Source organism: Lindgomyces ingoldianus (genome assembly GCF_010093535.1).
Source record: "Lindgomyces ingoldianus strain ATCC 200398 unplaced genomic scaffold BDR25scaffold_21, whole genome shotgun sequence".
Taxonomy (NCBI): domain Eukaryota; kingdom Fungi; phylum Ascomycota; class Dothideomycetes; order Pleosporales; family Lindgomycetaceae; genus Lindgomyces; species Lindgomyces ingoldianus.
Window position 1 is genome coordinate 839426 of NW_022985182.1, and position 14883 is coordinate 854308.

The 14883-nt window shown below is 51.9% G+C and overlaps 4 protein-coding genes across 4 annotated transcripts; 3 read left to right on the forward strand and 1 right to left on the reverse strand.

The window, feature by feature from the left end:
• Nucleotides 1–3281: 3281 nt before the first annotated feature.
• On the forward strand, nucleotides 3282–5779 carry BDR25DRAFT_49536 (uncharacterized protein). Its single transcript, XM_033698656.1, has one exon. The coding sequence runs from the start codon at nucleotides 3407–3409 to the stop codon at nucleotides 5534–5536; it is 2130 nt and encodes a 709-aa protein (XP_033546280.1). The 5' UTR covers nucleotides 3282–3406; the 3' UTR covers nucleotides 5537–5779.
• Nucleotides 5780–6179: 400 nt separating this feature from the next.
• BDR25DRAFT_49544 (uncharacterized protein) lies at nucleotides 6180–7330 on the forward strand. The gene has a single exon (XM_033698657.1). It carries the CDS (start codon nucleotides 6426–6428, stop codon nucleotides 7110–7112), a length of 687 nt encoding a protein of 228 aa, XP_033546281.1. The 5' UTR covers nucleotides 6180–6425; the 3' UTR covers nucleotides 7113–7330.
• On the forward strand, nucleotides 7225–11088 carry BDR25DRAFT_356669 (uncharacterized protein; the record flags this gene model as incomplete). The annotated part of the gene is made up of 26 exons (XM_033695686.1): nucleotides 7225–7274; nucleotides 7319–7364; nucleotides 7395–7484; nucleotides 7515–7763; nucleotides 7842–7963; nucleotides 8070–8122; nucleotides 8199–8265; nucleotides 8325–8391; nucleotides 8450–8686; nucleotides 8729–8808; nucleotides 8849–8868; nucleotides 8903–8913; nucleotides 8968–9012; nucleotides 9056–9124; nucleotides 9192–9361; nucleotides 9424–9502; nucleotides 9563–9733; nucleotides 9777–9811; nucleotides 9851–9943; nucleotides 10016–10100; nucleotides 10140–10285; nucleotides 10315–10342; nucleotides 10412–10502; nucleotides 10544–10558; nucleotides 10618–10757; nucleotides 10990–11088. The coding sequence occupies 26 exons, from the start codon at nucleotides 7225–7227 to the stop codon at nucleotides 11086–11088; spliced, it is 2358 nt and encodes a 785-aa protein (XP_033546282.1).
• A 226-nt stretch (nucleotides 11089–11314) lies between these two features.
• On the reverse strand, nucleotides 11315–14848 carry BDR25DRAFT_263981 (uncharacterized protein). The gene is made up of 3 exons (XM_033686845.1): nucleotides 14437–14848; nucleotides 13984–14350; nucleotides 11315–13925 (listed from the first exon to the last, which is right to left on the reverse strand). Exons 1-3 carry the CDS (start codon nucleotides 14575–14577, stop codon nucleotides 11782–11784), a joined length of 2652 nt encoding a protein of 883 aa, XP_033546283.1. The 5' UTR covers nucleotides 14578–14848; the 3' UTR covers nucleotides 11315–11781.
• Between the last annotated feature and the right edge of the window lie 35 nt (nucleotides 14849–14883).

The window sequence follows — 14883 nt, forward strand, 5'->3', positions numbered from 1 at the left end:
GATTGGCTTTATCAATCGGCTGTTCGCATCCGCAATGGGAAAATCCGGAATCAGGAGGAAAGCAAGCCAGCGCTGAAGTCGCACAGGAATTGCCGACATCGCAGTCGCTCTCATGGCGAGATCTGGTCAAGCCATCAGTTCCACCATCTGCGGGCAACGAGACTTACCTAATTAGACATTGCATGCCGACCCTCAGATGGCCTGAAGAGTCTTTCGAGATGTCCATGGAAAGACAAACTGCCACCTCATCCCGTTCTGGGAAGAATCTAGGGGCGCAAGGATTGGCCAATGTCGTCACCATCTTTTCATTCCACAGTCAGTTGTCCAACATTCGACGCAGGACACCGCGTTTGCCGTGTTTCGACCCCCCTTAGCACTCAGCATGTGCAACTTTTCCCTTCAAAGCCTGGTTCTCGGTAGTAGTTGGTGTTGTACGAGACTGGGGCGAGAGAGACTGAAGATGTTGGCGTAGTACGGTTCCTCAGCTTTAGGATCAAAAAGAGAGTGCCCTAGTTCATCGACATGTTATAGAGTGAGACATAGAAGCCACGGTCGTACAAAGAGTCCCGACGTCATAACACAAAAAGGCAGAGGGCAGAGGATTCAAGGCGAAAGATGGGCAGAAACCCTTATCAGGTGATATGGATTGAATAAAAGCACACCCCATTTTAGCTTTGTGCAATGACCCGATCGACCTGAAGTTGAAGGATTGGAAAACATGTAGAACGACGCAGGAAATGACCCAATGCCAGTTGCCCGAATAGGATGTTACAAGACATGGCTCGTCGCACTTTGTGCTCCTATTTAGAAGTTTATTCAGGATTTTGTGCAGGAAAGTAGATTAGTAGAACGGGGAGCGGGTTTCGCAGAAACGTGTAACACGGACAGACCTAACGGAATACGATAACGTTTATCGTGAGTGTCACGCTCCGAGTGGTGAGATACTGTCATGATCGTAATTTTCCGCGAGTCTCACAATCAGGCTTCTGTCGATCGTTTCATGACTCTTCAGCCTTCTTTTGTTGAGAGCGTAGGCCCGTATTTTGAAATCGTTCACCGGAAGCTGCATTAAGTCAGCAGCCTTTGCACTGCTCGGATAGGGGAAGAAATATCGGAAATGGGGCGAAATGTTTCACAGGATACAAGTGTCTATATATTGTTGGACTGAAGTCGGAGTTGTGGGTGTGCTGGTGCCGTACGTTGCGATGTTCTGGAAGAATGATTTGCATACGTTAAGCAGGTGTTGCGCCAGTCAGATGCTGTGAAGCCCATCTGAGCTTCTCCCAGTGGCGAAAGACAGAGTTTTCCTGGCGTGCAAGGTCAATGAATAGATGTGGAGTGGCCTTGTTGTTCCTGCATGGTAGGCGAGAACACGCTTTGAGGCGGAACTGACGTGGCTGGACCGAGATAAAAAAAAAGTCTGCAAAGCCTGCACTCGACAGTCCATTATTGGTATCCCGCCCGAGAGGAAATCTGGGGGAGTCGAAAAGCAAAAGCAAAAGATGGGACTAGGAAGAAATAGGGTACTGGGAACATTTACCGTGCTGAATCCGGAGGATTGATACCGAGGGTCATGATACGATTCTTCGGCTTGAAAAATACAGCAGAGGTGCCACCTGGAGGATGCTAGAGATCGGCAGCTAGGCCAAAGAGAGCATAGCTACCGTTGGAAGCAACTGGGCGGTCCCAAGCTGAGACAGTGAGCCTAATTGGTCATCCAGACGAAGGAAAGTAAGAAGCGGTGAGAATCGCGCAGATCGCGGTGCAGTGATATCTCGATCACAGAAATGGCATAGTGAGGACATGAAGGAGGTGCGGGCGGACCCGGAAGAGGGCAACTTCTTCGAGTTTCAGGTGCTTCGATTCGACCAGAAATCCGGCAAGCAGCTTCTGACCAACATGCATCCAGCACGGGGAACGACGAGGGCCACCCAAGTGGGCCAGCGGCCCTCCTCTTGAGACGCTGGCCAAGCGAGAACGATAGCGGGCGATGTGATGCGCGTCTCTGCAAACAGCCGGCAAGGGCCAATTGCAGAGGCCCTTCGCGTAGGGCAGGTGGGCGGGTTATTACGCACATGAAGACGAGCTTCCGTGATTGACAGATGAGGACAGCCGTGATGGACTCAAGGCGCAGCAGTGCGAAGGATGCTCGACGCGTCTGTCGCAAAGTGCCGGCAACGGGTGATGATTTGCTGGATGATCGGACAGAGGGTTTTTTTTGCTTTTTCTCACTCGCCCTTCTCGGATGTGGCCCATCGTCCGCATACGAGTCACTGTTTGGAAACCTGGCCGGTAATTAATTCTGGAGTTTGCCTGAGTCTCGTCGACGGGGAGACCTGGATATGAGAAATCGATGGGGCAAAATAAGTAGTCAGCCACACGCTGGCCCGCAGCCGCCTTTCCGCTCAACAGAGGACAAGGAGGGCTGCACGCCGCTGCAATCAACGCGGTGATTGAGGCGGGCGAGCCGTGCAGGCAGAGGACGACGCCAGCGTCGAAGGAGAGAGGAGCGCGCAACATGAAGGGCCAGTGTCGACGCTGCGTCACCCACTCGCTGCTCGAATCCTGAGCCACGCCAATGGCGGATGCCTGACAGGCAGCTGGCAGAGGAGAGGAGAAAGACGCAGGTGAGGGACCCGTGACGGGCTGCGATGCTGCGATGCTGGTGCTGGTGATGCTTGCAAATACAGAAGGCAATGGAAACAGCGGAAACAGTGGAAACACGGGCCCGAGACATGCTCGCTGACTCCTCGGCGTCTCATTGCTGCCCATCACAGTCGGCAGCAGAGCGCCAAAGAAATGGCCCAGCGAAAAAAGGTGTGCTGCGACGGCTGAGGGGGTGCGGGTGGTGCGAGAGTGTGCAGCCCAACGTGTGTAAAGTTCGCTGTTATTTAAGTAATTCATGCAACCCCCCGTTCGAAAAAATTCCCCGCCATTCGGACTACGAAGAAAAAAAGACGGTCACAGCAGCCCAGTCCAGCCCAGCACCTGCCCGCCTTGCCTGCTCGTCATACCTGTGCTTGTGAACGACTCTTAACCTTACCACGGATCCTTCCTTTCCTTTCTCTCCCTCCGTCCCTCATCCGCATCCGCCATGGCCCCGTAGCTGCCCTGTCTCCCCCCCCCCCAAACGCCAGGACCACCGCTTGTTATTAGGTGCGCTCAATGCATGCTCTATTTCTAACCGTCGCATGAGTCTTCGTTCGATCACCCCGAGAAGGCCCTTTTTATCCGCTGTCGATATTCGACCGTGCTGCCCACGGCCGGACGCTGCCCCGGCGATCTGAAAGTGTCAGTGTCTGTCAGCCAGGCTCCGCTGACCACTGCACCACCATCAGCACCACCACTGCATCCCTCAGCTCCCGTCGCTGCTCAACACTGCCTGGCCATCGTGTCGCCGCACGACATGGCCGGCCCGCGCTCGCTCAATCCCACCTGCGAGGACTACCATTCCGACGACAGCGACATTGTCGAGTCCTTTCGCAGGTCGCCCGCCACCAACCAAGCAAATGTTACTGCCAAACGATCGCATCCGTCCGACCTGGGCACCGACCAACCTGCCGCGGTGGAGAAGGTTGTCAACATTGACATGCAGAGCGACTCGGGGTATTCCAGCCATACCGCCGCGACCATGAGCAGCGCTGATTCCGCCCCAAGTGCAAAGTCGCAAAGCCCGCCCGTGGCCATCTTGAACTCTGCTCCGCTTCCGCCTCCAAGTCCCGCCACCATTAAGAAACGACCCGCGCTGGGAGAGGAGCGAAAGAGCAGCAGCCAGAACAGCCCTCGCAAGCCATTGCAGCGCACCGGCTCTGTGTCCTCGAGGACGGGGAGGTCGCGCAAGGCAACCAACGAGGAATGTAATGATCCCAACTGCACCAAATGCGGTCCCAACGCACGTGGTCGCCGGCCCGCCCCTTCTCCCCTTGACTCCGGCCTCGACCTGTCTTACGTGGAGCCGCGCTCTCAACGAACAGAACCATCCTACGCTCCGCAGTCGCCCACTTACACCACCAGACGGCTACCTTTATACCCCAAAGATTCTGCAGTTGTCCAACCTGCTCAGACCGCTCCGCGACGCTCTTTGTCGATGTCTCGGCCCGCTCGCCCAGTCAGTTTTCACGGGGGAGATTCTACCTCAGGCTATTTATTTTCGGGTATGCCTTACCCAACTCCACCCCATGAGCGTGGCCCTCCTCCTTCCGCCTCAGCCACATTCACCATGCAAATGCCACCGCCGCAGATGGGTCCATATGGCATGATGAGTGCCACCCCTCCAAACTACTTCCCACCAATGTCACTTCAGACTTCTCCCCCGTACGACAGCCAGAGGCCGCCCATGCAGGCTCGCACACCTTCCAACTACAACCCTAGACCCGTCTCTCAATACGGGCCCCCGCTTGTGACATACGAGCAGAGCGGAAACATGCCGTCTGCGCGCCATCCCACAGCTCCTCAGAGCGCAAGGTACGAACGATTTCCGCAGTCGACCTTTGAATCCGAGAGCTCCGAAGAGGAGTTGTCGGAAGAAGAGAACTTCCGTGGGAGGCATAGCCGTGCGCTCATGCCTCCCCCAAAGGCCAAGCCCGTCACTGCTCGCCGGCCTAGTGTTCATCGCGCAAGCACGAATCAGGTCTACAACAACTTGGACCGTATGTCTCAGTCTCAACAATTGCCCGAGCGTCCCCGAGAGCGGGACTCTCACGCTTCTCGGCTAGTGGCAACTGCAGCACCCTCACGGGCGACTTCAACTACTCGTCGTCCATCTATTAAACAGAAATCTCAATCGTCCTACGAGACTCCTCAAACTCAGGTCTTCGTCGAAGATGCTCGATCGCGGCGGCGCCAATCCTACATGGGCCCTGAGAAGGAGCTTGAATTAAAAGCAAAGCACCGGGATTCCAAGATCTTTCAGAGCGATCGCGACGATGTCCTTGTTTCGCTAGGCCATCGTCGTCGTAAAACCGACCTGGATCCTCGACGACGCGAAGAGCACATTACCGAGACGAAGGAGAGACAGAACGTGAGCGCTGCCGAAGCTTACCAACAACGCATGCGTGGCAGTGAAGCTCCCCTCACTGAGCAGGCTCACAAAGCCGCGAAACGCAACTCACGCATTCTTTCTGGCCCGTCTGATAACGGTTCCTCTCGGAGCAGGAGCGACAAGGCTAGCCGCATCAGTCAATCCAATCGCACTACAATGACCAGCAGCGGTGGGAATGGCGAAGTTCGCCTGCGCGTTGATCCTTCTATGGGCCTCAGGCTTCAACTCAATGGAGACAATGAGGGTCGCACCATCCAATTCGAGCCTGCTGAGGATGGGATGGCTGATATTGTCATCAGTGGCCCGCGAGGCAGCGAAAATGCCTACAGAAGCGAGATGGGCAGCATTTCCGGAAGGAAGGCTATAATGGGGGCGAACTCGACTAGAAGGGAAGCCGAAGAGCTGTCTACTCGGAGCACACGCAGCAGTCACGGTCGACGAGAGGACGGGAGACGTCCCCTTCGACGTACGCGGCAAATCGAGTATGAAAATTAACCTCAAGTGTGCGTGTTCAGACAGCTCCCTTCAGCTGCAAGGAAGGACTACATTGTCTTGATTGATCTCTTTCTGTCACATTGGATTCTCATATTTGCCCTGTGTTCGATGCATTCTCATACCCAATTTCTTCATTTACAATATTATCTTTGCTCTGCAGCTTCTTTCACTGGGTGGACCAAAGTGGCTCCAAAAGCTTTTATCCAAGAAAGTCTCCTTTGGGCATCGTCTCCTTTCCGCCGGAAGAAAAAGCATGTTAGCGCATCGGTCGTTTCTGGGCGTTCGCAGGATTCCCCTTCTGCTACTGCACCTTTTTTATTCGCTTTGCCTTGTTTGCTTGTGTTCTTGTTTTGCGGTTTTGCAAATCAGTGCAGGTCACATGGTATTGTTTGCTAGATGAGGACGCTCACGCACCCAAAGTCATTTTTGCATGCGTTGGAGCCCCGCGGTTCACGACGGAATGAGACTGTACGATCGCCTATGATATGAGTGTCATATTTTGTTTTGTTGGCTATGTTGGGCTTGGGCCTTTATTCTATCTTTTCCCTGCTTTTGAGCGAGCGAATACCTTTCTTAAACAGAAACTCTTGTTTCCTTCTCAATATCCTATTCTCCTATGGACAAAATACCTGCTCATGGAGGCATTTCATTTGGAGGATTTAATATCCCTTTACTTGAGCTTTGATTCCACTTTAGTTTGGAAAATTTCTTGGGATTGGAGAGCTTGATGCGCCGAGTACGTTGGCGGCCGGGGCTACGAAGACATGACGAACATGATGGGACATGGAATGGCTGACAGTACATGGCTTTGCGAGAGGCTAGCGTACAGGAGTACCCCTACAGGATACATATACGGCAAGCTTCGCACTGAGTTGGGAGACGAAAGGCCATGCAGATTCGGCAGGAAGATTGCACAGATAGGACCGATAGTTATGCTGCTATACGAGAAAAATCTTACGGTTCCTTTCTTAAAGTTGCTTCTTCGTTGCTCAGCCCTTGTCGTTCTCCCCACAATTCCTTGGTCTACCTTCGTATGTCTGCCCTAGTCTTTCGCCGAAGATCTAGGACTTTGCTTTTCGGATTGACAACACAGCAACATGGCGACGCTTCCCTCTTCCCCGGCCCGACTAAGACGGCGAGTAGATCACCGCCACCCATCCTTTGCATTGCAAAACACCACCGCCAGGTTCCTCGTCGTCACAAGATCGACTATCGATTACTAGGTTGTCGTTGCTTTTCACTTTCTGCCTGGCTCGTCGCAGAAAGTTTGACTTTGTTCGCGATAGAAGTGCAGTTTGAGCATATATCGAAGCGAGGCTTTTCCGACACTGGTCGGCACCGGACGACAACCCTCGCCAATCTCCACTCTCTATGCGACAACCAAATCCATCCACGACACTCACCAAGCGTCGAAGATATCCTCTCCCGACACCGGCTCACTTCGCTGGCCCAAAACCCCTGGTCCCTGACAAGATGCGCGTGCGGGCAGTGTCTCGCGGTACGGCACCCCACAATGGAACCCCACCCCACAGCGCCTTGGCCTGTTGTCGATCGAGCCAAACCGACGACGTGGTAAGACAAATTGCACTAATTCTAGGTTCCGAGGGTTCTGGAACAGCGGAAGAAGGTGAGACTGCCCGGATGATCAAACATTTTGAAACTTGATGGACTGTGATGACGGCTCGGGAATGGTGAGGATGGGATGGGATGATACGACACGTGACTGGATCGCTTGGAGGTCAGGTTGCATATCGAACTAAGCTGCTTTGGGACACGAGGGAGTTTCGTTAAGATGAGTTGGGACAGACGATGTGTGAGGAGGATCAAGGTGAGGGTGGCTGAGAGAGGGGATCACGAGATCATGCTGATGGGTATGGAGAGTTTGCCTCCTGAGTTGCCTTGCGGAATGGAGTTAGAGTGGGTGTGGGTAATGGATGGGGGGAGGATTGTGCGAGATGCTGCGGAACAATGACTGCAGCGAGACGGCGGGCCTAGAAGAGCAACCCTATCCATGAGAAAACTGCCAGCGAACAAAGGGAGCGCGGGAAGTGAGTCAGTGTGGTTTTGTATTCGTTTTGAAAGGCGATATGTTTCTTACGAAGTCGTACGTCCTTCAGACCTTCCACCAATCTTTTTCTCTTTCTCCACAAAGCCCAATCAACGGAAGACACAAGACAGAAATCAACCGTCACCGAATCCTACCCCTCACTTTTTAAAGTTCATGCTGGTGGATACCATCACCACTCTCGCTCAGACCTAGAGAGATCTTTTAGTAGAAGTTAGATTCAGCTCTCCAGATTCCTAGAAAGGCCCATTCAAGGGCCGGATGACCTCTAGACGGAACCAAGACATGGCCTCAGCGAAGAGTTCATCCTCCAAAAAGGGCGACTACAGTACCTCGTATCTGTGGGGCCCTGGGAGTTTACTGTAGGAAAACGAGAAAAAGAAATGAATTATGACGGGAATCGGGGGATCTGATGTTGGTGGCCGAGAAGATGCCTATATGAAGCAGTATGGGTTGGGGATGATGCAGAAGCTTAACCGGGTTTCCAAGGCGTACCATCACTTCCCTGTATGGCCACCCCAGTAACCGAAACAACTTCCCTTCACTCTCATTAAAAAGGTACACTTAGAGAAGAACTTAGACCCACACATCCCTCAGCCATGAAAGCATTTTCCTCGGGGAAAACACATGATCTGCCAGCAACATTATTTAGAAGCATTCATGTGTCTGAACAGAAATCTTGTTAGAAAACCAGCTAACTAGCCAACACATGTGTGAAAGAAGAAATGTCCTTAATGTTTATGTATGCAGCAATAGAGGTGACAGTGCTAGTCAGTACGAAGGGTCTCTCGTCTTCCTGCAATGAGAAAATGTTAAGGGCTTACCCTCAACCTAACTGATGGATGCAGAAGACAGCTATCACCACCACCATCATTGTGACTCCTCGCCAGAAGCGCATTCCACTTTCTACCATAATACCAATCCGCTCTGGTCTTCTTCGACGCTACACAACTCCCTCTACTCGGTTGATGACTCCTTTACCAAGCGCACTCGGGAAACCATTCCACATCAGTCATTCAGGTTTTATTGGACAAGTAGACACCCATGCAGACGTTGCTCTAAGATTTCATACCTTTGAGCTCAAGGTAGGTAGAGACCTGCTGTAAGGAAAGGAATGACCCAATAAGCCGAGGAGGTTTTATATACCTGGGGGCCCGGTCTTCGCACGGTATTGCTTCGATGGAGCGGCGGTTGAGAAGGGGCGTGGGTGCTGTTGTACAGAAGGTATGCGGCATATCCGGCGATAGCTCCAGTCAATATCAGAATCGTAGGGTGGGTAGGATGTCACGTATCACATTGAGATCACGCATTTGTGCGATGACTCCAAAAAAGCTTAATCTTTTACAGCATCTTAACACATAACGAGAAACTCGGTAGGGGCTATTTGAGGCAGGAGCTCTATCTTGTTGATGTTCTCCTTAATTCCAGCTGCTCATCGCTGAAAATACTCAAAGTATTTGTTTCTGAAATATGTTAAAATCATGGGCTTGAGTTTCCGAAAACGAATGGATTATCTATGTAGAGTGTAGTAGGAATTTTCTTTCACAAATAAGTTCAGACATCTTTAGTTGCTAGAAATTAACATACTAGCATGCCATACTGTTGACCGCCTTCACCACTCCACATGCTCCTCCATCCTTCATCTGCCTCACACAAGCCGTGCAGTACCCAGGAACTATTTCTAACGACTGTGGGGTTTTTGCGCCAGATTTCGCGATACTAACATGTAAAGCAAGTTGTGTGTTTTTGAACTTCTACGGGTGTCGAATCCCACCATGGCTAATCTAGTTAACCTATTAAACCACCACAGTTATCACTCGAGCGTAACAGAAGACTCCAGAAGGCTAGAGTCTTTACATGCCGCAATCTGGTGCTCCCTCAAGCACTTGGGAGTACGCTCGGTAAGGCTCTCTTATGCTGCTTTCTATCATCATCATCATCCCCGTTTCTTATTACCAAAGGCCTTCTTCCCTCCACTCCTCAAACTCGGAAATTGTCGGCCTTTCCCTCTAATTGCGAATTTAGCACAATCACCAGCCATCCCTTGTTCACATTTCAAACCAAAAGTCACAACGCAGGACGGTTTTAGTTTTTATGTTTTCCAATCCCAACTCCTTTTCCTTTACTACATCGTAATCCTTCTTTCTCCTCACCTGAATTCACTCGTTTCCATAGAACCTATCGCTTTCTTATTTTATTCAGTTCGCTCGGTAAAAGGAACATGTGCCACTTCTTCTTTGAAATTTTAGATTCAAAAGAGTACTTCCCATCAGAAATATTGAGCTGTCGTTTAAGAGCCCCTGTTCAACGAGCGAGTGGAAAGACGAGAAGCGAAGCAAGAGGTCGTCTTATCTATGTTTCTATCTAATGTCTGACTTTCTCCCTGACGATCACCCTTCCCCTGTTTACCCAAGTTCATCACCATATCTCGCTCATCATGCTCATTATCACGGCTTTCGATCTTCTAAGTCCCAATTTGACTCCATGCACTCGACACCCGTACGGTGCTTCATGGCTTCTGAGGTCTATGCATTCTAGTTCCCCGCCCTCCAACTTGCTACCATGGACTCAAAGTTCTCGGGATTTTCGATCCAAGGAAGAGACCATGATCACCGAGTCCTACAACTTTCGGCAGTCACACCCCATATTCCCCCTTTCTCTCCATCCTACTACCTGACCATCTTGTTCCTTGTTTTTAAATAGCTAATACCAGCAATGGACCCGCAGTCCACGTCACTATTGTCTTTTAATCTCTCATAGAAAGAACCTTCGAAACAATGCCCTTGCAGCCCGACCACATGCAGTGTTAGTTTAACCATTGTAGAGGTCCAGTATCCAATTGTGTGAAGGAAGAAGCCAAACCAGAGGTTATAATGGGGATTCTCATATACCCGTTCAATCGTTCGTTAAGAAGATAAAAAGTTTCTCCACTTCTCTCCCAGTCCACGATTTTGCACGTCTAGGACCCCTCCCCCCCCCGACATAAGCTTTTCGTACCTGCTCTTTGGACGTCCAGTTGTACGCCACGACTCAACTATCTCTGCGATCTGCAGTCATGGTATGCGTCGCAGATCTCTTACCCTAGTAGAAGAGCGCTTCTACTTTCTGTACTCGAACCCAATACAAGAAGCAACTGTTGTATTTCTTCAAGGTCCAGTGCCCTATTTTGTAAAGCAAGGAGGCAAAGGCTAAGTATTTAATACGGGGGTGTTAACACACCCATTCGCTCCTGCGCATCATCGGGGTAACAACATTTCTTCCCATCTTCGCTCTAATAGGTTCTTGTTCCGGGCCTTCTCTCTCTTAGCTATTTTTTTTTATTATGTTAGTGTTTTTAAGACGTCTAGTTCTCTGCAACTGTTCCCTTGTCTCTAGGACCTGTCATTAGCGCGGACGCGGCAGGAGTTTTACTCGCGTGATTAGTGCAAATTCCAGTTTATTTTTGGCGGGAGCCCATATGGGTGTTGTTGGTTCACAAAGATCTTAAAGGACGCTTGCCTAAGTGCCATTGTACTAAGTAAGAAACATTGTTAGCCCTCGCGCGGGGGATGGCTATGTAAGGTTTATGGGGGTAAGGGTGATAAGTAAAACAAGAACAAGTACATGTGTGGAGATCATGTCGTCGCAACATACTAGGGAACGTAACTAGGGTAGGTAGATATATCAACCCTTTGAGTAGAATTAAGGAAGAATTTATGGAGGTGCTGATTTCTCTTGAAAATTATCGCATACTTGATAGATGCCTCATATACACCTAACGACAACACTCGCCTCCACCAAACCCACACACATCTCACCATCGACCACTCACATTCCACATTCCTCCTTTCACAGAACTAAACAAGAATACCCTATCATTTCGTTTTGAGTAATGTAATGTGATGCGCTATGCAAATGCCTCACTTCCCCCTCCTTTTCGTAAACAAAATGACAAACCCAGGAAGGCCTGAACTCCATTCCATGTTTTTCACGACTTTTTCCATTTTGCCTTGACCATGCCTCCGTCAGTCGTCGTCATCGTCGTTGCCGTCATTAGAAGGATTCCGGCCGTAGGCCATCCGCCAACGAGTCCATATTCACACAAACCACACTAACTCCCCCAAAGCCGGTTGCCATCTTCCACTCAGCCCCCCATTCCCCGGATCCTTGAAAAGAGCGAGACTCGTATCAGAAAACTCCCCTACTCATCCTCAGTCAAATCTCCATACTCCCACATTCCCCTCCTCTCCTCCTTCGCCTCTTTTTCCCTCCCCTTCAACCTCTCCACCAACTCCCCTGCGCCCCTCTCCCACGACCTCAACTTCCGTGGCACCATTGCCAACCCCTCACTCACAACCTCCGCATTCAAGCTCTGCTCCTCCTTCTTACTCTCTTTGGGATCAAACAGCGTAACCCACAAAGTCCCATCCTTCTCCACCATATCCACATTCGCCACGAGCTGTCTATCCGCGCTCTCCCCCGCGATAAAAGCTACTGAGTCCGCTAGATACTCCGGATTTGTCGGTAACTGCAAGAAGGACAGCTGCGCGTCCAGTGCTTGGGGTTTGAGTTTCGACTGTGGAGAGAACTGGGGTTGGGAGAGTGGACGCAGACGCGACCATGGGAGAAGTTCGGAATTGCCGTAGTCGATGTAGACGACTTCTGCTTTCTTTGCCTCGCGGTCGTTGCGCCGGATGCGCGCGCGGTACCATTCATCATCGGCTGTGAATTTGGCGGCTACGTAGTCGCCGGCTTTGGGGTTGGGGAGGGGTTGGTTGTTGGAGGGGTTGAGGTGGAAGTTTCGGAATGAGTTCATGAGTTCTGTGAGGGCCGCTGTGCCGGTACCGATTTGCTGCAGTTTGAGCTTTCCTGTGTCATCGACGTGCGTGATCACTACGTCACGGTAGTCCTTTCTGCGGGAGGCTACCGTGTCGCCATTATGACCGTTCGTCTCGGCGCCGGCACTTGTGGCTTCTTCTTCGCCTTCCTGGGTGGGATCGTAGTCGTGCCACAGGCCTTTCCGTGCGTCTTTGGCCTTTTGTTCCGCGGCAAAGAGCTCGTTGGCGTTTCCAGACTTCTCGGCGGAGTAGGCGTGTACGGATGCAAGACCCTCTTCCAGCAACGCCTTTGCGAAGTTTTCGCGATTGACGTATAGCGTGCCAATGAAGCCGCCCACCTTGTCGCAGTCCTCAACGTCGATCTCCACATCTCGCTGCTGACAGCGCTTATTCGCGAAATCATGAGCTTCTTGACCGAATGGCTCCGCTTTATCTGTTGGATTTCTCGCAGACCGCGGTGCACGAATGCCAGAGAGAACGAATGTCAGCTTGGCATTTTCACGGGGGACCAGGACAGTGAAACGAGAGCCAGATTTGACGAAGTCGACGATGGCAGGGACCTTGCGTTGACGGGATAGCAGTGTGAGCTGACGCTTGGCCTTCTCGAGAGATTCCGAATAGTCGACATATGCCTTCGCAGCCGGGGGTTTCGGTGCCCACATGCCTTTCTGTCCCTCTTGCGCAGCCTGTTCAGCGAGAAGTAGGTCGTCGTAGATGGGGCTCCTGTCTGTGTCTTCCTGTCGGTGTCGAATGACCGACGCCATGCCATTTTCAACAAGCAACAGCCCGACGTTCTTGCCCTGGAAAGTGACTGTGGCCATTTCGCGCTCATCGTAGCCTTCAGTAGCAGCACGCTTTCCGTCTATCGTGAACTTGACATGCTTTCCAATCAGCTTCTTGCGGAGGAATTCCTTAGCTTCCGGCCCCCACGGAGACTGCTTAGGATCCGAGGGCTTGGGCTGTCGAACGCTGCTGAGGTTGATGCGTCGCTCCGCGCCGTTCTTGTTCCGAAGGAAAAGCGTATCGGCGCTCTGTATCCTGCCAACCACGGCTTCGAGTTCTCCGGACCCCGCTTTCTGGGCTACATGGCCCTGGAAGAGACCTTGCCGGCTATCTTTGGCGGTCTTCTCAGCCTGCCGTAGAACACCCATTTCCGGACCGAGAAGAGTCGAATGGTGGTCCGTACACCTCGCAAGACCAGCCTTGAGCAGGAAGGGCGCGATGCTGCCGTTTACAGGATGCTTGACGTTTGCAACTAGCTGTCCGTTCGGGCTAACGCCGAGCACGTTGACGACGATATTGCGTTGCAGTAGCCTCATCTCAACGAATTGCTGGGCTTCCTCGCCGAAGGGCTCCGCAGGCTGTTCCTTTCCATCTGAAGGGTTCGTGCGTTTCGTTGATGGTGCTCGGATACCGGCCATGAGTACCATAGTCTGTATGTGTTCGGTGGGTGACAGGAGGAGCCGAACGATGAGACGGTCGCCAGAGAGGACTTTCTCCACAATCGCTATACCACAGTCAGCCAAACCAAAACCCAAATACACGCAAATATTCCAATCACGCACCATCGACCGCCTTGCCCTTGTTATCCTCGACGAACTTCTTCGGATCGCTCAGCTCAAAGCTCGAGTTGATCCTGCCTCCCGATTCCTGCCACACACCCTTCGAGTCTGCCTTCGCCCTAGCCTCCAGCACCTGGAGCTTCTCCAGAGTAGCAGCTGCCTCCTCAGAATCATCTTTCCGGCCTGCATCGTCCCGTATCTTGACCCAGCCTTCGGCAACAGCGAGTTCGGGTAGCGAAGTCTTGTTCGGCAGCGAGATGACGCCGTATTCGCGATTGGCGCCGGTGGGAATCTTGTACAGGACGCGGAAGTGTACGACCTTGCCTACAAGCAGGCGGCGCAGGAAGTCGCGGGATTCGAAGGCGAATTGCTGGAGTGAGGGAGTGAGTAAGCGTTGTTCTTGGAACACCCCCCGCATTGTCTGTCTAGGTAGAGTGTAGGGATTGAATTACGCACCTCGTCTCCCTCCCGCTTTAACCTGGGCGCAGACACGAAAGCGAGGCTGAGCGTGCGCTCTTTCCGAGGATCATTGACACTATGCAGGATAACCGTGTCGCCGGAGAGAACGCTCTTGACTTTAGCTTCGAGGGTTGCCATGATACTCGCTATCGATGTAATGCGCGGAGTGTGTGCGTTGGAAATGTATTCCTGTAGCTGGATTTAGCTACTGTGTCTTTAATGCTCGCTTGATCGGAGGAGGGTAGGTCGTAGCGGGGCACGAGATCAGGACGCACACCTTGGCTCCGGGGTAATGGGCTGCAGACGTTGGCCGAGGAGATGCAATTGAGTAGGTGCAAGGTGGATGCAGGCTGTGTATGTATGCGTGTGAAGGCGGTGGGGGAGAACGATGTTGTGTTTTAAATATGTGCGTTGCCCTGACGCCGAGTTCGTCGTTTGTGGGGT